General features: G+C 44.0%; 1 protein-coding gene across 1 annotated transcript; it reads left to right on the top strand.

The window, feature by feature from the left end:
• Positions 1–20,096: 20,096 nt before the first annotated feature.
• On the top strand, positions 20,097–21,361 carry LOC541959 (serine acetyltransferase 2). Its single transcript, NM_001111613.2, has one exon. The coding sequence runs from the start codon at positions 20,192–20,194 to the stop codon at positions 21,134–21,136; it is 945 nt and encodes a 314-aa protein (NP_001105083.2). The 5' UTR covers positions 20,097–20,191; the 3' UTR covers positions 21,137–21,361.
• Positions 21,362–21,665: the final 304 nt, after the last annotated feature.

The raw sequence follows: 21,665 nt of genomic DNA on the forward strand, positions 1-21,665 counted from the left end.
CCGTGCCTATAAATAGATGAACAGTGCTCCCGTACTGTTCACGCTGACTTGGCATTTGCTTTTGCATCACGCTTGTACTTTTGCTTTCATTCAAGCTGAAGGTACACTTGTAATTTAATGTCATTTCTATTTTTCCGTGTTAATAAAATAGAAATGAGCTAATAATGATATATAAATGTTCATGCTATCTTTTGTATTTCATGTGTTTCTCATTTTCACTATCATATAGCATAATGATGAAGGTATGTCCTTCATGACCTTCGTCCGAAGATCGTTATATCCCAAGGGAAATAATGCTTCGAAGGACGAAGGACAATAATCATTTAACCTTTTTTTGTGTTGCCTTGTTCTTAATTCATAGCATTTGAGAGCAAGTCCCCAACATTGGCGCCCACCTCCGGTGAACCCTTTTTTGCCACCTTCGGCAAGCATCGACCTTCGTCATGCCGCCAAAGAAAGCTTCAGCAACAGGGGTTGCTGCTCTGCAGCCACTGGACCCGAACCAGGAGACCCTTTCTCTTCGGGAAGCCCGAAGCCAGAAGAGGAAGGCCACCAGTCCAACGCCTCAGGAGGACGATTTGGACCAAGAAATCAGGAACATGGAGATGTTGCATCAACAAGTGCAAAGAAAGAAAGAAAAGATGGCCCGGCTAGCTGACCTACAAAGGCAGATAGACGAAGCCTCTGAAGAAGTTCGTCATCTTACGCAAGATGAGCAGAACCGGAGGCCCCAGTACAGAGAGCTTCACCAAGAGGGCTTCGTCAACGAGGATGATTGGTATGAGGATTTCCATCATGGAAATTTTGCTTTTGATGATGCTTCTCCTCTGTCAGCAGAACTACAGGCTACACCTTGGCCCCCGTCTTATAAACCACCCCAGCTCCCAATGTATGACGGACACTCAGATCCGAAGCAATTTCTGATGAGCTACGAAGCAACCATATCTTCATATGGCGGCAATACTGCAGTCATGGCGAAATCGTTCGTCATGGCAGTCAAAAATGTTGCACAGACCTGGTACGCTTCTCTTCGGCCAGGAACAATCACATCATGACAAAAGCTGAAGGACATGCTCATCACCAGCTTTCAAGGGTTTCAGACGAAGCCGGTCACTGCTCAAGCTTTGTTCCAGTGCACTCAGGATCATGAAGAATACCTTCAGGCGTATGTCCGAAGGTTCTTACGACTGAGGGCACAGGCGCCAATGGTGCCTAATGAAATTGTTATTGAGGCCATGATTAAGGGGCTTCGGCCAGGACCTACAGCCCAATACTTCACCAGGAAACCCCCTCAGACCCTGGAGAAACTGCTTCAGAAGATGGATGAATATATCCGAGTAGATAATGACTTTCGGTAAAGGAGGGAGGAAGCTTACAGGTTCTCCGAAATGACCAGGGGCTTCAGAGGGCGAATCCACCCTAGGCACGTCAGATCTATCCATTCTACTCAGAATGACAATAGGGGAAGTCAGCAACAAAGGTCGCAGTATTCCTCTCAGGCTTCGGGGCAGCAACAGAACTATCCTCGGCCCCCAGCTCCAAGGGGCAGAGGCGCCAGGGGCTTCGGAGGAAGGTTTGGGGATCAGCCCAGGAAAATTTATTGTCTATTCTCCGGTGAGGACAAGGGCCATACTACCAGGATGTGCCATGTCACCATTCAAAAACAGAAAGAGATAGCAGAAGCTGCAGCTCAACAGAGCCAGCCGAAGCAGGTTATGCATACTGCTTCGTACCACTCACCATACATTCCAGAGTATGTGGGTAACCATCCTGCAGTTCTGTTGCTTCGGCAAGCCAACCTCAGGCATCTTGGCAACAGCCCCCACCTCCACCACTAATGCAACCCGCTTATCCTCAGGGCCAGCAGCCAGAAGGGAGTCAGCACAATCACCAGCAGAGAGACTTTAGGGAGCAGTCCGAAGCTCGCACAGTCAACAGTACTGTGCCAGAATCAAAGCACATCTACTAAGATATATCCTACCTCTGAAACAGTTTTTACATTTGTTATCATTTACCTTTTCAATAAAGAGCAATCATTGAAAACTTAGTTCTTTTGTTGTTTTCAATTTCTTGTAATATCTTCGTCATTATCATAATGAATATACCTTCTTCAAACATCGATGAAGTTCTAAAGGTCTTGACGAAGGAATGCATTGCAAGCTATTGTCGAAGCAACAAAAGTCGTTCTTAAGGGAACGCAGCGTAAGTTTTCTGCTCAAAAGTCATTCCAAAGGGAATGCAGAGCTTACAACGAAAAATAAACGCTGATACCGTCGAAATAAAAGGCGAAGAAGCTCCTAAGGGAGGCTTACATCGAAAAATAAACGCTGATACCGCCGAAATAAAAGGCGAAGAAGCTCCTAAGGGAGGCTTACAGCGAAAAGTCAACGCTGATACACCGAAAAATGCAAAAAGATTGTGTGCTCCACTGGGGAATGTGTGTGGGCCTTCGGCGCAAATATCATTTTGCATGACATTACATCATTACATCATGAGCATAGCATAGCATCATACATCATATTGCATCAATGGCACAAGAAGGGGATGCAATATGGACCTTCGGAAAGGTAGACAATGTTGACCTACAATATTGAGCTTCGGAGATCGTTTTGAAGAATTGCCAAGGCGCAAAATAGGTTTTCAAGAAATACAGCTTCGTCACTTTGATATGAAAAAGGATATCCATTGTTCACAAAGCATAATGTTTTTTCGGAAACTGTATATTTTTACAGAATACGGATATTTTTCACGAAGCATGAAAAGTAGGGAAGGTGTTTTTTCGCCGAAGGCTCAAAAACGGTATTTATGTAAAGTTTCATGCATCGTAAAGAGTTGAATTATAAACAACTTATATATTACATTCAAAGTTATAAAATATTACACATATTGTCCAGCAAATATTACATTCCAAATGTCTTTACAATAACAGCTAATCTTTTCTTAAAACTACTTCTGCAGGTTCGTTTAATAGTTGATCAACAACTTTATCCATAATAGCTTCGGCCATTTTTATAATTTCATCATCCTCCTTTGCTCTGGGTCCGCCAATGGCTCGGCGGGCTCTGGGGGAGGAGATAGTGCGGCTGTGATGCAAAGCGTAAGTAAGTTCGAAGTCATAAAATTAGAACATAAAGTCAAAAGCTATTAATCAATACCTATTCGCCTCTCGAGATCCGCACTTTTCTCAGCGGCCTCTGCTACTTCTCTAGCATCGTGAATACCTTTTTCACTTTTCCTTATAATTTCTTGAGCCATCTCCCGATCGCCATTTTCCCAGATATCGGTAAAAAATTTTCCACCAACCAAGCTTGCTTCGGCCGAGGGGTCCTTTATACCTTCAATGGATAAGGTAGCTTCGGTTTGCGCCAAGGATTTCACATGTTCGCAGCCTCCCCTCTCTAAGATAGCGGCAATCCCCCTAGCACCCGAGAAGGCGCATATGTCCCCACGACCACTCAAAATTTCTTCAAAAGCTTCGGCCTCGCCGTTGATCCAGTCGATTGGACCTTCGGGATCTCCTAGTACGAAGTTGCCTTCATTCGAATATGCGCCGACGCTGGCGAAACTAGTCTTAATTGTCTCCACACATTTCATGGATTTTTCATAACGTCTTTCTTTTGAAGACCGAAGTTCTGTAGTTGTTTTCTCCCAATGATTTTTCCAATAATTGCTGGCGTCTCGGTCAGCTTCGGCAGTTGCACACTTTAATTTCGCTTCAGTCAGCTGTTTTTGAAGATTTTCAATTTCGCACTTCTGGGCTTCAGCTTGGGCCTTGGAAGTAGCTTCGTCTTCTTTTATTTTATTAAGCAATGAGTTTAATATTTTATCTTTCTCAAGACCTTCGTTCCTTAGCTCAATCACTTCGGAACGAAGGTTATTCAACGCCATGGTACATCCCTCGTCCTCAGCGCTTTTCTGCGCTCTGAGGGCATTGCTAAGAATAAGGCCCTGCAAAAGGAATATGGTATTAAAAAATAAGCACACGAATTTTTAAGCACACAAAAAGTTTATTTTCTCACCTTTAAGCTGTTGTACGCCAAGCTGTCGGCCAATTCATCTTTTGACAAAACCGAGAGCCCGTCTTGTAGAGTTGGGAATCCGAAGCTTCTTGCCATCTCCCGGCAGACAGAGATCTCCTTGCTGTCTGGGAGACAATACAAGAAGTCTTCTTCTCCGCTGCCATTGAATATCAACGCCCCTTTTAGATATTTTAATTTCTGGGCATAATGATGAGCTTCTCGCTTTTCCTCTTCAGATAGCATTTTGCCCGAAGCATGTCGTACAATATAATCAGGCAATTTGGAAGATGCTTCGGGAGTTGAAGAGAGAGTTTTTTCAGACAGAATTTGCTTTAAAGTTTCCTTTGTAGTTTCTCCTTCGGTTTCCAAGGATTTCTCCTTAGCAGACTCTGAAGTTCCAGTTTCGATTTCAGCCTGGTGCTTTGTAGCTTCGGCTCCAGAGGCTGTTCTTTCAATCTGTGCTTTTTGAGCTTCGGTAATTTTTCTCGCAGTATAGCTTGAAGACTTTATTGTCTCCAGTACATCCAGAACATTAACAATCCTTTTCCTTTTGGGGGTCACCGCTGGACCTTTCTGAGTTTGTGGCACTCCAACTTCTGCCGAAGGGCTTAAAATTTCTGATATTTTTGTCCCTTCAGCTTTCGGCTCTTCAATTCTTTCGGCCTTCGGTGTTGCAGTCAGCTCTTCAGTTTTCTGCGCAGGTATAGGTTTTTTGGCTTCAATAGCCGAAGAAGCCTCGCCGACAAACTCGGGCACTATGGCCGGCTCAATGTAGCGTGGCCGGTGGGTAAGAACCTTCACCTTTTTTCTCTTCGACGTTGGCTCACTAGGAGCGGCCGAAGCAACTTCCTTCACAGAAACTGTACCTTTTCTTTTCTGACCCCGTAGCGGGTAACGGTAGTCAGGATAGACGAATCCAATAGCATCGAAAACTCTGTTCAGCCTCTTCTTTTTCCGGCCTCCGAAGGCCGCTGATAGCGCAGTATCTTCTGCCTTTGAGTATGGCCCAAGCAGTTCATCGCTTGTGGCTTCAATACATTTCAGCCAATCATCATCTGGCTCGACAAATTTACCCTCGTATCTGAAGGTGAACTTCATCCTAATCAGCCCACCTTCGTCAGGCTTGGTGATAGTTTCTTTTGGCATTTCCCACTTTTCTACAAGGGGCCATACTCTGAAGGCTATATGTTCCTGGACTAAATCCCTTGTCCCAATGAAAGAGCAAACTACGCCGAAGGCCCTCTGGCATTCTTCGACTGCCTCGTCAACTTCCACCTTTGGTTTTTGGAGGCCGAAGCGCTGTCAGATAGGGCGCATGATGATATCTTTAATATCTTCTCGTGCCTTCAAGTCGTTTTTCACATAGAACCATTCCTTCATCCAGGCTCCGGGCCATCTCTTCTGAAAAGTCGGCACGGGATAGCTTGACCCAGAGCGAGCACCGAAGCTATAACAACCAAAATTGTTGTGATATTGCTCTTTACCCCAGGGTTTCGTCTCATACACTAGTTCGTGTATGTTGCAAAAACTTTTTGCATTCGGCTCCAAACCCTGGCTCTTCACGGCCCATACGAAGATTCCCATTCTTATTATAGCTTCGGGAGTAAGTTGATGAAGGTAGACCTGATATATCTTCATAACTTCAACCACAAATCTGTTTAAGGGGAACCGAAGCCCAGCTTTAAAAAAGCTTCAGAAGATCACGACTTCATTATCTTCGGGAGTTGGCACAGTCCTCTCTCCGTCATCTGCCCTCACAGTAGACATGTCTCGAAAATATCCCCCCCTCATGTTATCAAGATGACTTTGTTTAATACTCAATTTTCTGAAGACTGAGTGGCTTGGTCGCCATGGTCGATCTTCGGAGTCTTCACCTCCACTTTCTACATCATAACTATCACTTTCACCGGTATCTTCAGATAAGCCTTCTAAAATTTCTCTAGTAATCTTCTATGTATTTGTTTTCGCTATCGATTCAATGAAGCCCAGATTTTTCTCCTCATAAAGGCTCAGTTTCATTTCGACAACAGCTTTCTTTTCCTGAGACATCTCTTCGAAAATGCTGAAAATGTGCTCGCACGGCCGAAGCTAAAAAATCTAGAAAGCTGGACAAGCGTTTGTAGGCAAAGAGCTATTTGAGCAGGCAAAGCAGATGGCAAGAAAGCGTACCAAATGAGTTCGCGGTCGGATCATATTTATATGCCTAGGGCGATGCAAATGGGAGGGTCCCGCTTGTCATTGACTGTTGCTATTCTAGCAAAGGGAAGGTGTTTTTTCGGACCTTCGGCTTAGGGCCTTCGTCCATATCGCAATCTGAATTTATCATTCTAACAAATTAATATTGCGAGGGGCTACTATTGGGGGCCTTCGGCTTCCGAAGGTCCTCAAAAAACGTGATTTAACAATGTTTCTGGAGTGTAATACATGAACAGGTACCTTCGGACTTGGATCAAAATCATAGTGTGAAGAAGTACAAGGAATACGAAGGATGGCGCAGAGCCGAAGCTATGCGCAGGGGAGCTTTGGCATGATAGCAGAAAAGGAAACCGACTTAAAGATGAAAAGGCTATTTAGACCTCGATGGATTACTATAAAATTATTAGCAAATGTAAAGGGCATGGGTGTAATTTTACATGGGCTGCGTCATGTGCCTATAAATAGATGAACAGTGCTCCCGTACTGTTCACGCTGACTTGGCATTTGCTTTTGCATCACGCTTGTACTTTTGCTTTCATTCAAGCCGAAGGTACACTTGTAATTTAATGTCATTTCTATTTTTCCGTGTTAATAAAATAGAAATGAGCTAATAATGATATATAAATGTTCATGCTATCTTTTGTATTTCATGTGTTTCTCATTTTCACTATCATATACCGTAATGATGAAGGTATGTCCTTCATGACCTTTGTCCGAAGATCGTTATATCCCAAGGGAAATAATGCTTCGAAGGACGAAGGACATTAATCATTTAACCTTCTTTTGTGTTGCCTTGTTCTTAATTCATAGCATTTGAGAGAAAGTCCCCAACACTCCTATTGCATCAAATGAACCCAATGTTTCATTTAAAACTTTTGATGCATCATATGTTTTAACTAATAAATCAGGCAAAGTAGTTGCCAAATATGTTGGGGGCAAACACAAGGGGTCAAAAACTTGTGTTTGGGTACCCAAGGTGCTTGTTTCTAATGTGAAAGGACCCAAGACCGTTTGGGTACCTAAGAACAAGGCCTAAACTTGTTTTGTAGGTTTATGCATCCGGGGGCTCAAGTTGGATCATTGATAGCGGGTGCACAAACCACATGACAGGGGAGAAAAGGATGTTCTCCTCCTATGAGAAAAATGATGATCCCCAAAGAGCTATTACATTCGGGGATGGAAATCAAGGTTTGGTCAAAGAACTTGGTAAAATTGTTATATCACCTGACCACTCTATTTCCAATGTTTTTCTTGTAGATTCTTTAGATTACAATTTGCTTTTTGTTTCTCAATTATGCAATATGGGCTACAACTGTCTATTTACTGACGTAGGTGTTACTGTCTTTAAAAGAAGTGATGATTCAATAACATTTAAGGGAGTGTTAGAGGGTCAGCTATACTTAGTTGATTTCAATAGAGCTGAACTGGACACTTGCTTGATTGCTAAGACTAATATGGGTTGGCTCTGGCATCGCCGACTAGCCCATGTTGGGATGAAGAATCTTCACAAGCTTCTAAAGGGAGAACACATTTTAGGACTAACAAAGGTTCATTTTGAGAAAGACAGGTTAGCGCATGCCAAGTAGGAAAGCAAGTTGGTGTTCATCATCCACACAAGAACATCATGATGACTGACATGCCGCTTGAGCTACTCCACATGGATCTATTTGGCCCGATCGCTTACATAAGCATCGGCGGGAGTAAGTATTGTCTAGTTATTGTGGATGATTATTCTCGCTTCACTTGGGTGTTCTTTTTGCAGGATAAATCTCAAACCCAAGAGACCTTAAAGGGATTCTTGAGATGGGCTCAAAATGAGTTCGGCTTAAGGATTAAAAAGATTAGAAGCGACAATGGAACGGAGTTCAAGAACTTTCAAATTGAAGGCTTCCTTGAGGAGAAGGGCATCAAGCATGAGTTCTCTTCTCCCTACACACCACAACAAAATAGTGTAGTGGAGAGGAAGAATAGAACTCTACTTGACATGGCGAGGACCATGCTTGATGAGTACAAGATTTCGGACCGGTTTTGGGCGGAAGCAATCAACACCGCTTGCTACGCCATCAGCCATCTCTACCTTCACCGAATCCTCAAGAAGACATCGTATGAACTCCTAACCGGTAAAAAGCCCAATGTTTCATATTTTGGAGTCTTTGGCACAAAATGTTTTATTCTTGTTAAAAGAGGTAGAAAATCTAAATTTGCTCCTAAGGCTATAGAAGGCTTTTTACTTGGTTATGACTCAAACACAAGGGCATATAGAGTCTTTAACAAGTCCACTGGACTAGTTGAAGTTTCTTGTGACATTGTGTTTGATGAGACTAATGGCTCTCAAGTAGAGCAAGTTGATCTTGATGAGCTAGATGATGAAGAGGCCCGGTGCGTCGCGCTAAGGAACATGTCCATTGGGGATGTGTGCCCCAAGGAACCCGAGGAGCCTCCACATACACAAGATCAACCATCATCTTCAAATCAAGCATCTCCACCAACTCAAGATGAGCATCAAGCTCAAGATGATGAAAATGAAGATCAAGAAGAGCCACCTCAAGAGGAGGACAATCATCAAGGGGGAGATGCCAATGATCAAAACAAGGAAGATGATCAGGGTCCAAGACCGCCACACCCAAGAGTCCACCAAGCGATACAACGAGATCACCCCGTGAACTCCATTCTCGGCGATATTCATAAGGGGGTAACCACTCGATCTCGTGTCGCTCATTTTTGTGAACATTACTCTTTTGTGTCTTCTATTGAACCATACAGGGTGGAAGACGCATTAAGAGATTCGGATTGGGTGTTGGCAATGCAAGAGGAGCTCAACAACTTCACGAGGAATGAGGTATGGCATTTAGTTCCACGTCCTAACCAAAATGTTGTAGGAACCAAGTGGATCTTCCGCAACAAGCAAGATGAGCATGGTGTGGTGACAAGGAACAAAGCCCGACTTGTGGCCAAGGGCTATTCACAAGTCGAAGGTTTGGATTTCGGTGAAACATATGCACATGTAGCTAGGCTTGAGTCAATTCGTATATTACTTGCCTATGCTACTTACCATGGCTTTAAGCTTTACCAAATGGACATGAAAAGTGCCTTCCTCATGGACCAATCAAGGAGGAGGTCTACGTTGAGCAACCTCCCGGCTTTGAAGATAGTGAGTATCCTAACCAGGTGTATAAACTCTCTAAGGCGCTTTATGGGCTCAAGCAAGCCCCAAGAGCATGGTATGAATGCCTAAGATATTTTCTTATCGCTAATGGCTTCAAAGTCGGCAAATCCGATCCTACACTCTTTACTAAAACCATTGCAAATGATTTGTTTGTATGCCAAATTTATGTTGATGATATCATATTTGGGTCTACTAACAAATATACTTGTGAAGAGTTTAGTAGGATTATGATTCAAAAATTCGAGATGTCTATGATGGGGGAGTTGAAGTATTTCTTAGGATTTCAAGTCAAGCAACTCCAAGAGGGCACCATCATTAGCCAAACGAAGTACACTCAAGACATACTCACCAAATTTGGAATGAAGGATGCCAAGCCCATCAAGACACCCATGGGAACCAATGGGCATCTCGACCTCGACACGGGAGGTAAATCCGTAGATCAAAAGGTATATCGGTCGATAATAGGATCTCTACTCTATCTATGTGCATCTCGACCGGATATTATGCTTTCCGTATGCATGTGTGCAAGATTTCAAGCCGATCCTAAGGAAGTTCACCTTAGGGCCGTGAAAAGAATCTTGAGATATTTAGTTCATACACCTAAGTTTGGTCTTTGGTACCCCCAAGGGATCCACCTTTGATTTAATAGGTTATTCAGATGCTGATTGGGCAGGGTGTAAAATTGATATAAAGAGCACATCAGGGACTTATCGGTTCTTGGGAAGATCCCTGGTGTCTTGGGCTTCAAAGAAACAAAATTCAGTAGCTCTTTCTATCGTCGAAGCCGAGTACATTGCCGCAGGCCATTGTTGCGCGCAATTGCTTTGGATGAGGCAAACCCTTAGGGACTATGGCTACAAATTAACCAAAGTCCCTCTCCAATGTGATAATGAGAGTGCAATCCGCATGGCGGATAATCCCGTTGAGCACAGCCGCACTAAGCACATAGCCATTTGGTATCACTTTTTGAGGGATCACCAACAAAGGGGGGATATCGAGATTGCTTATGTTAGCACCAAAGAACAATTAGCCGATATCTTTACCAAACCACTAGATGAGAAAACTTTTACCAAACTTAGGAATGAGCTAAACATTCTTGATTCTAGGAATTTTGATTGATACTTTGCACACATAGCTCATTTATGTACCTTTGATCATATCTCTTTCATCTGCTATGACTAATATGTTTTCAAGTAAATTCTAAGTCACAGATTGAAAGGGAAATGGAGTCCTCGGCGGAGACAAGGCTTCCACTCCACTCTATCAGTATTATTTACCGTTCGCCGTCACTCTGCATCGCTCTCCACTTTGGTATAATCTTCACTCATATTCATTACTCATACCATTGGGGAGAAAGTAGAAGGGCTCTAAAGACTCCGCTTTTGGCGATTCATGCCAAAGGGGGAGAGAGTATTAGCCCAAAGCAAAAGGACCGCACCACCACGCCAATTTCAAAAAATTTCGAAATAAGTAGTTTTCAATTGGTATCTTTCATATTAGTATTCCTCTAAGAAATTCTATCTCATTTGGTATCTATGTTTTAAAAAGAAGTGTTTCAAAATTAGTATCTAAAATATTTGATCTTCTTACAAATGGTAAAAACCCTTTTGAACACTAAGAGGAGAATTTCATTAAGGGGGAGTTTTGTTTAGTCAAAGGAAAAGCATTTGAAACAGGGAGAAAAATTTTCAAATCTTGAAAATGCTTCTCGAAATCTTATTCATATACCTTTGACTATTTGCAAAAAGACTTTGAAAAAGAATTTCCAAAAACACTTGCAAAAACAAAACAAGTGGTGCAAGCGCGGTCCAAAATGTTAAAAGAAAGAAAGCAATCCATGCATATCTTATGAAAATGTAAATTGGTTTAATTCCAAACAACCTTTGCACTTACCTTATGCAAACTAGTTCAATTTTGCACTTATATATTTGCTTTGGTTTGTGTTGGCATCAATCACCAAAAAGGGGGAGATTGAAAGGGAAATAGGGTCAAACCTTTTCCTAAATAATTTTGGTGGTTGAATTGCCCAACACAAATAATTGGACTAACTAGTTTTCTTTAGATTATAAGTTCTACAGGTGCCAAAGGTTCAACACAAACCAATAAAAAGTCCAAGATAGGGTTCAAAAAGAAAGGAGCAAAACCAACCAAAGGCTGCCCTCGTCTAGCGCACCGGACTGTCCGGTGTGCCACCGGACTGTGTCCGGTGCACCAGGGAGATCAACTCTGAACTGCTCAGCTTCGGGTTTCTGGAAAAGCCACTCCGCTATAATTCACCGGACTATCCGGTGTGGCACCGGACTGTCCGGTGTGCCAGCGGAGCAACGGCTACAGCGCAACGGTCGACTCCAACGGAAACCTGTAAAAGCGCTACAATGCGCGGAAAGTGCGCGCAGAGTCAGAGCAAGCGCCAGAAGGCGCACCGGACAGTGAACAGCACCTGTCCGGTAACCAGTCTGACAGAGCTCCAACGGTCGAACCCTAACGGTTGGGTGACGTGGCTGGCACACCGGACAGTGCCCGGTGGCGCACCGGACTGTCCGGTGCGCCCATCGGCAGACAGCCTCCCTAACGGCCATTTTGGTGGTTGGGGCTATAAATACCCCCCCCCCCAACCACCACACTTCAAGGCATCCAAGATTTCAGCCATTGCATTCAATACAAGAGCTCTAGATTTCACTCCAAGACACAAAAACAAAAGATCAAATCCTCTCCAAGTTCCAAACTCATTCCAAAGACTTAGTGGCTTGTGAGAGAGAGACATTTGTGTTCATTTGAGTTCTTGTCGCTTGGATCACTTTTCTTCTTCCTCCATTCTTGTTTTCAAGCAACTTGTAATCAAGCAAGAGACAGCAAGTTTTGGTGGTCCTTGTAAGGGGTTTAAGTGACCCGTTGATTAAGGAGAAAAGCTCACTCGGTCTAGGTGACCGTTTGAGAGAGGGAAAGGGTTGAAAGAGACCCGGTCTTTGTGACCACCTCAACGGGGAGTAGGTTTGCAAGAATCGAACCTCGGTAAAACAAACCACCGTGTCATCTGCTTTCATTTTCTTGTGATTTGTTTTCGCCCTCTCTTTCGGACTTGACTTTATTTCTAACGCTAACCATGTCTTATAGATTGTCTTTTAAGTTATAAATTTCAGATTTGCCTATTCACCCCCCTCTAGGCGACTTTCAAGGACTATAACTCTAACTTTGATCAAACTATTAATATCGTCTACCCTTAATAGTATGTCCAAAGATTAAAGCCATAACACATAGTCTAATTGTTCCCATTAGTAAGTCCACACTTAGACACTACCATGTCATTAGCACTTATAAATGTCATTGTGCCATACATAGAATCCAATCACCAAGGGTCGAGAAAACCAAATAACCTCAATGTGAATTACTCTTTTCCATAAGCACTACAAAACAAAATTAGCTGCATGTTTCTTATGTTCATCAATCACTAAATATTGAATTAGGTTATTTAATGGTTTTGACACACATGAGTGTGCACCCTATCACACATATACAAATAAACCAATTAAAACACTTATGCGTGAGCCATGAGCCTCACACAAATAGGAAGTTAAAAACAATTGCATAGGATCTACAATACAATGTTGAAATAGAGCACCTATTGATAGCATCACGAACAACTCTAATAAAAAATACTCAAAGTATTCCTTGTTGAATAGAATGTTCCTAAAAACACTAGACAAAGTCACATTCTATGATGATACTTTGTTTTTATTTTTGCAACTATAAGATGACACGTTACATGCACACCACTACATTTTTATTTTTTCAACTATAAAATAGCAACACGCTACACTCATGCCAAATGCACACCCTAACAATATCTATAATAAGCCACAAAAAAGATTGTGTGTGATTATGATAGAAATAAACCACTAAAACACTTGTAGTGTTAGCGTGAGTCTGATACCATGTTGGACATTTAAAGGGGAGTTCTAATAGATAAGTTCACGACCAATAATAGTTTCAATACAATGCAACTTATGATACTCTATTAGTTGGAGTATCCATGAAACACTAGGAAAAATGACCACCAAGTACAATTAAGATGGTGTATATGCATGTGTTTGGACAACATAGGATCCTTGTGTACACAAATGGAAAGAGTATAACATAATTTCCACCTTTGTGTAGTGAATTGTAGCTAATGCAATTTCTGTTGTTCACCACTTCACTCTGGTTGGTGCACCTGTAGTGTTAGCGTGAGTCATGATAACATGTTGGACATTTGAAGGGGAGTTCTAATAGATAAGTTCACGATCAATAATAGTTTCAATATAAGACAAATTATGATACTCTCTTAGTTGGAGTATCCATAGAACACTAGGCAAATCACCACCACTTACAATTAAGATGGTCTATGTGCATGTGTTTGGACGACATAGGATCCTTATGTACACAAAAGGAAAGAGTATAAAATAATGTTCATCTTTGTGTAGTAAATTGTAGCCAATGCAAATTATGTTGTTCACCGCTTCACCGTAGTTGGTGCACGTAGCAAATTTCAATGCATATTCAACCCATGTTTCTCCACTTTCTTTTACGAAAAGATACTGGCTTTTCAACCAATTTTGCGTTCACGCAAGCTAGTGTAACTGTTTCTTTTAAACTTTTTAGTGGCGTGACTTGTTACGTTGGCAACCATCTATGAGTGGATCAGTTATACTCTAATAATTCCGAGATCAGATCGGATGCGAAAACCACACAACAACATGATAATGTTTTTATAGCCATCCTGCAGTCCAAGATAAACTATACGAACTTTGGGTCTTGGATGTCCTGAATATCAATATAACAGCCAAGCCATGGCCTAGGTAGTACTCACATTGTTCTAATTTATAATCTGTTTGGCTTTTTGTGCACCAATTTAATCGGCATGTCCTATTAACAATTCTGTTATTATTATTGTGATATCATTTAGTATATAATATACTTTAAGTATCGCTTTGAATTTTTCCAAAAAAAATTAATAATGTGAGGTAGTCAAAATTGATTTTAAAAAGTCAAAGAAATTATGAATGGGAACAGAGGGAGCATAAGTTTATTGCTGGATACAAAATTCGTAGCATGTATTCTAAAACGGTCCATATCTCAACGGATCATGGAGACAGGATCCTGAACCTAACATGACGGATAGAGTGACATACTATGATGTGGTGCTTAGACAAAACCAAATAAAAATTAACTTGATGCGGACATAACAAGGAGTAAACGACCATGATGCATATTGGGCGTGAGTAATTTGTACGGTTCAGTTCAGTTCACTCGTCAAGTTTATTTGCGTCACTGCCATCCATATCCGGATTATTACTGTTACCAAATTAACACGGTCTAAAATTAATTTGATCATACTGCAAAATACATAAAAGAATATAAATCTACTAGCATATAATAAAATCGATGCGTATGATAGAAATAAACCACTAAAACACCTGTAGTGTTAGCATGAGTCATGATACCATGTTAGACATTTGAAGGAAAGTTCTAATAGATAAGTTCGCGACTAATAATAGTTTCAATACAAGACAAATTATGATACTCTCTTAGTTGGAGTATCGATAGAACACTATGCAAAATCACCACACTTACAATTAAGATGGTCTATGTGCATACGTTTGGACGACATAGGATCCTTATGTACACAAAAGGAAAGAGTATAAAAATAATGTTCATCTTTGTGTAGTGAATTGTAGTCAACGCAAATTATGTTGTTCACCGCTTCACTGTGGTTGGTGCACGTAGCAAATTTCAATGCATCTTCAACGCATGTTTCTCCGCTTTCTTTTACGAAAAAATATTGGCTTTTCAACCAATTTCGCGTTCACGCGAGCTAGTGTAACTGTTGCTTTCAGAGTTTTAAGTGGCGTGGCTTGTTAAGTTCGCAAGCATCTACGAGAGAATCAGTTATACTCTAGTAATTCTCAGATCAGACCGGATGCTAAAAGCACACAACAACATGATGGTGTTTTTAGCCATCCTGTTGTCCGAGATAAACTATACCATCTTCGGATCTTGGATGTCCCAAATATCAATATAACGGCCAAGCTAATACTTGCTTTGTTCTAACTTATAAGTTTGAATTCTTAAAACCAATTTGACCGACCCAACCGGCTTATTCAAAAAAAATTATTGTTGTTGTTGTTGTGATATATCATGCATAGTATATAATGTGCGCATCCATGACTCTCGATTTCTTTTTAATATTTCAAATATGAAATAGCAACACACTACACTCATGCCAAATGCACACCCTAACACATATCTATGATAAGCCACAAAAAACTTGTGTGTGAGTTTGATAGAAATAAGCCACTAAAAGACCTGCAGTGTTAGCGTGAGTCATGATACCATGTTGGACATTTGAAGGGGAGTTCTAATAGATAAGTTCACAACCAATAATAGTTTCAATACAAGACAAATTATGATACTCTCTTAGTTGGAGTATCCATAGAACACTAGGCAAAATCACCACCACTTACAATTAAGAAGTTCTATGTGCATGCGTTTGGACGACATAGGATCCTTATGTACACAAAAGGAAAGAGTACAAAAATAATGTTCATCTTTGTGTAGTGAATTGTAGCCAATGCAAATTATGTTGTTCACCGCTTCACTGTGGTTGGTGCACGTAGCAAATTTCAATGCATCTTCAACGCATGTTTCTCCACTTTCTTTTACGAAAAGATATTGGCTTTTCAACCAATTTCGCGTTCACGCGAGCTAGTGTAACCGTTGCTTTTAGAGTTTTCGGTGGCGTGGCTTGTTATGTTCGCAAGCATCTACGAGAGAATCAGTTATACTCTAGTAATTCTCAGATTAGACCGCATGCTAAAAGCACACAACAACATGATGGTGTTTTTAGCCATCCTGTTGTCCGAGATAAACTATACCATCTTCGGATCTTGGATGTCCCAAATATTAATATAACAGCCAAGCTAATATGTGCTTTGTTCTAAAATATAATTTTGAATTTTTAAAACCAATTTGACCGACCCAACCGGCTTATTCAAAAAAAATTATTATTTATTGTTGTTGTGATATCATTTAGCATATAATATATTTTAAACATGGCTTGATTTTTTTTTCTATTTTTTATTTTTTAAAATAAGATGAGCTTGTAAAATTGATTTCAAAAAGTGAAACGAATTACAAAGTGGAACAAGTATAAGTTTATTGCTGGATACAAAATTCATAGAATGTTCCCTATTAAAAAACAGTCCATGTATCAACAGATCATGGAGACAGAGGATCCTGAAACCTAACATGACGGATAGAGTGGCATACTGTGTGTGGTGCGGGGCTTAAAACCAGATAGAAGAAATTAACTTGATGCGGACATGACTAGAGGAGTAAACGAGCATGGTGCAAAGTGCGCGTGAGTAGTTTGTACGGCTCAGTTCAGTTCACTCGTCAAGTTTTTTTTATTCGCGTCAGTGGCATCCATGTCCGGATCATTATTACCTCACCCACACGCACGTAGACGTATGTCCTTGCATCATCAATGGATATGGATGGACGTACATACTCCCTCCGTTTTTTTTTATTAGTCGCTGGATAGTGCAAAATTGCACTATCCAGCGACTAATAAAAAGAAACGGAGGGAATGCCCCTCAAACGTGGGCCAATATGCCTCAAACCGCTTGATTATTATGATATATATATCCTTTCCTTGGCTAACAAGGAGATAGGGAGGAGCTTGTGCTCGTTGCACGACGACCTCGGTCAAAAAAGTCCAAGATCCACGCGTTCGTTCGTTCGTTCGTTGGCACCACCCATGTGGCGCCAAGATCATCGCGGCGAGGAAGAAAGCTCGGGCCGGCGCAGTGAGGAAACGCGACGACTTTTCCACCGTCTCGTCACCCCGAACGTCACCCTCCCCCTGCCGGACCGGATCCTCTGCGGCGTCCGTCGCCAGCCTCTGGGAAGCGCTTTCGCGCGCGGCGTGCGCAGTGGATCCCAATGATTGATCTGCCTGAGCCTGACCCACACAAAACGTGCAACTCCCTCGGTCCCTCCCTAGGTCTCTCTCCTGCTGCTTAACCGCCACCCCCCATGGTCAAGGCCGGGCAAGCAACTGTTCTCTGTTCATGCACCTGGTGCTGTATGTGGTGGATAATCTCCGCTTTCACATCTGCTTCGCGATCCTCGATCCTTCCTGTAAAAAAAATAAATAAAATACGGACGAACTTCCAGCACAGAATTCTCAGCTCCAGGGCCACGAGAAAGAGAAGAAAAAAAATTTTGGACCAGTGTGAGCAACGGCGATGGCAGAAATAGCAAAACGACGTGGCTGGTTCTGTAATGTGTATAGGCACGGCGTGGCTGGTTGTACAAGCTGCTAGGCGAATCGCATCTGTTGCTAGATCTCATTTGAGTGGTCTCAGTCAGATGGAAACGCAACATAGGAAAGAAAAGCAAGCGCGAACGGCACAAAGCGCCCGCCGCGCATGGATGGGATGCCCAGCCCAGCCCAGCCCAGGGAACAACGGACAGCAACTAGGAGGGGAGGGGAGCGGTTGCCCGCGCGGGGGCGATCAGAACAACGGATCGAATATGTGACGGGCGGACGGCCACGGCCACGCCCCCTGCCACAGCTCTTTCCGCCGCGAAACGCCGCGCGCCGCGGGCCAGACGAGACGCGCCGGGCCGGCCCCCCGCCGCGTCGCGTCGCGTTCGCGTCCGACCGCGGGGAACCAAGCGAGGCCACGCGACGGGAGAGGGGAGGTTCGCGTGCGCCGCGCGTGCCCACCAACCCGAGTCGCGCGGCACGGGAACGGGATCCTCTCCTCGGTCTTCCCCGCCACCGGGGGAAAAAAACAAAGGAAATGGTCGTGCGCGGTGCGCCGCGCCGCCGAAACGACACCTTATCGCACACGCGAAGGTTCGCCTGGTGCAGAAGCAACTGCGCCGAAATGTAAAAATGTGGGGCAATTCTACAGTACCGAAAACCGCCTTCGTTTCATGGATAACGCCCCCCGCGCGCGGCGTTGCCTCCTTTTCTGGTTGCTTTCGGGAAACATTTTCTCGTCGTGGCAGGGCAGGGCAGGGCAGGGCGGCAGGCGACGGCGCGAGGCTGTGCTGTGCTGCTCCGTTGCCTTGCCCCGGACGGATGTAATCAGAAGATATTCGTCAGGCATATGCTCACTGCTCTGGCTTTTTACATCTTGCTGATCGTGAAAGATTACGGCACAATGCTTCCTGGTTTGTGCTAACCCTCTGCTAGCCCCAGATAGGAACTGCTGGTGTCTGGTTGCTATGGTCCACCACGTTGCTCAACGGTCTCAGCATGTAACCACGTAGAGTGTCAAAACGCAAACGCTATGTGCTGGCGCTGGCCCACACATGAGGGTTGACGCACACGGTACAGTCAGCAAAGCAGCTACTAGTAGCTTTGCCACGAAAGAACACAGATGTGCAGGGCAAATTAATAAATGATACATTTCTGTATTTTTTTTATATAAGGGAAACATGAGTTCCTGTTTTAGCATGGTAATACATGCGTACACGCAACACAAGACAACTATTACATCCGAAAGAAACGTTGCTTGGATAATGAAACTAACTCAAAGAAGCAAAAAAATGACGAGAATGTGAATCACTCTAGTCATCATCAATTCTTGCATTTAAGCGTCATCCATGATTTGCAAAGACTTCTATCACCACGGCTTTCAACGCTTGACAAACATCAAGGATTTGTTGTTGTGATTCCGTCTTTTGTAGGAGTAATATTTTTTTTGTATCCTGGACCCCTATTGCTTCCCCAAAACCCGATTATATGATTAATGCCAACATGCTTGTCTATTTTTAAGGCAAAGTAAATTATTCTCCATATGTTTCTGACCATATAGCAGTCAAAAAAGAGATGGTGAATACACTCATTACAATTGCAAAAGCTATAAGTCAAGCTACCTTTCCAACGTCTTTTGGCTACATTATCTTTAGTAAGGATAGGTACTCGACCTAAATTCCAAAAAAAAGCCTTTTATTTTCAAGGGGAGCTTAAAGATGTGTTTTGTTTGGCTTTTAGCTTTTGCTTTGGCTAGCCAAACCAAAGGTCTAGATTCAGGAAGCAGCTTTTTCTAAATGCCGACTTTCTCGCAGTGCAAAACTGAAAGCATCCCTGAACCTGCTTTTAGTGGCTTTTGGATGAACTGTGAAAACATATATCGAAGAACTTTTAACGGCTTTTAGTGGTTTCCACCAAACGATTTTTAGCTTTTTAACAGCTCACACCCCACAACAGATTTTTCCACGGCTCACAGCCTACAGCAACTTTTTTTCACGGTCACAGTCCAACCAAACAAACCCTAAGTTTCTAGAGCTTCTTGTTCCGTCCGTTATTGGGATTGTTCGTAACTTTAGTTTCATTATCTGTATCTGGCACCCAAAAATAACTTTAGTTTTATTATCTGGCATCATTATAAATCTTTTGGATGTTAAATAAGAAAGATTTGAAGGTTGGATGCTAAATTGAAAAAGAGCAAATTTTTTTGTTTGTTTGTCGAATAAGAAATTCTATATGAGCAGATGGTTGCCCCACGTATACATTTTTTTTGTCACGCTTCACGCACCTGTAACCCAGACGCAGTCTGCTTCCTCGAAACTTCGCCTTCTCGGTTGCCTGCCTCCGCCGCCGCAGGCAGACACGTATATATAGGAGCGCAAACACCTTGCCCTGTCTAAGCGGCCACAACCTCCCAGCCGTCGCTAGTCGCTCGCTCCATCACCGATAACCAAGATCCCAAGACCTCCTCCAGCCTCCTCTGCTCTCGCGCCGGCACCCGCACGCATGGCTGCCTGTGTCGACAAGTGGCACCCCACGCACGCCGGCCGCCTCACCGGCGCCATCTACCGCTACTTGCCGGACGGCGCCACGGACCGCGCGGTGGCCGCCGCCGCCGCCGCGCCGGCGTCCGCGAGCGGCGGCGACGACGACGACGTCTGGGACGAGCTGCGCGCGGAGGCGCAGGCCGACGCGGACGCCGAGCCTCTGCTCCGCAAGTACTACGCCGACCTCGTCCTGTCGCGCCCGTCGCTGGAGGCCGCCCTCGCCGCGCACCTGTCGGCCAAGCTCTGCGTCCCCGGCGCGCTGCCGCAGGACGCGCTCCGGGACCTCCTGGCCGCCGCACTGGCCGCGCGCCCGGAGTCCGGCCGCGCCGCGCGCGCCGACCTCCGCGCGGCGCGCGACCGCGACGCGGCCTGCGGCCGGATGGTGCACTGCTTCCTCTACTACAAGGGCTTCCTCGCCCTGCAGGCGCACCGCGCCGCGCACGGGCTGTGGTGCGAGGGCCGCTCCGCGCCGGCCTTCCTCCTCCAGAGCCGCGCGTCCGAGGTGTTCGGCGTCGACATCCACCCCGGCGCGCGCATTGGCTCGGGGATCCTGTTCGACCACGCCACGGGCATCGTCATCGGCGAGACGGCCGTCGTTGGGAACGACGTCTCCATCCTGCACGGCGTCACCCTCGGCGGCACGGGAAAGGAGTCCGGCGACCGGCACCCGAAGGTCGGGGACGGGGTGCTGATCGGCGCCGGCGCCAGCGTGCTCGGCAATGTGCGCGTTGGAGCCGGGGCGAAGATTGGAGCAGGGGCGGTCGTGCTACGGGACGTGCCGGAGGGGACCACGGCCGTCGGGAACCCCGCCAAGGCGGTCGGGAAGAAGGCGGCGCCGCAGCGGCGGCCGGAAGAGCAGCCTGGGGTCACCATGGAGCAAGGGTGGTCGGACTACGTGATTTGATAACTTCCAGAGGGTCTGTTTGCAAATATTTAGTGCAGGAGAGTTTCCCTCCCAGAAGATATTTAGTCAAGTCGTTATTGAGAGATAGGTGCATTGCCGTTGCTGCATTGCATAAAGAGGGAGCTCAATTAGGCATTGAGCCCTAGAGCAACTCCATATTTTTCTTTGTTTTGCGTGAGGGGAATAACAATACTATATGCATCTGATAAGTTATCGGTTGCTTGTACATATACTTTCAAGCTATAAATTATTGTGTCCGCATGTTTCGTTTCTTCTCCTAAGGGCTAGTTTGGCAAACCGCATTTTTCTATGGGATTTTTAATTTTTCAAGGGAAAATAAACTAATTTCCCTTGAGAAAAGAAAAAAACCATTGAAAAAATGTGGTTTCCAAACTCCCTAAACTTATAAAACCCCAAGCAGGACATAAATGAGATGTTCGCTTTGAAGAATCACTAAATTCTAAATAAAGTGATGCATCATAGATCCATTCTTCAAATTTAGTGAGATGACCAGATGACCACATTCCTC

Source organism: Zea mays, chromosome 1 (genome assembly GCF_902167145.1).
Source record: "Zea mays cultivar B73 chromosome 1, Zm-B73-REFERENCE-NAM-5.0, whole genome shotgun sequence".
Taxonomy (NCBI): Eukaryota; Viridiplantae; Streptophyta; class Magnoliopsida; order Poales; family Poaceae; genus Zea; species Zea mays.

What these genes read in the sequence shown, in the direction of transcription:
- LOC541959 (NM_001111613.2), top strand. Translation starts at nt 20,192, where the DNA reads ATGGCTGCCTGTGTCGACAAGTGGCACCCCACGCACGCCGGCCGCCTC.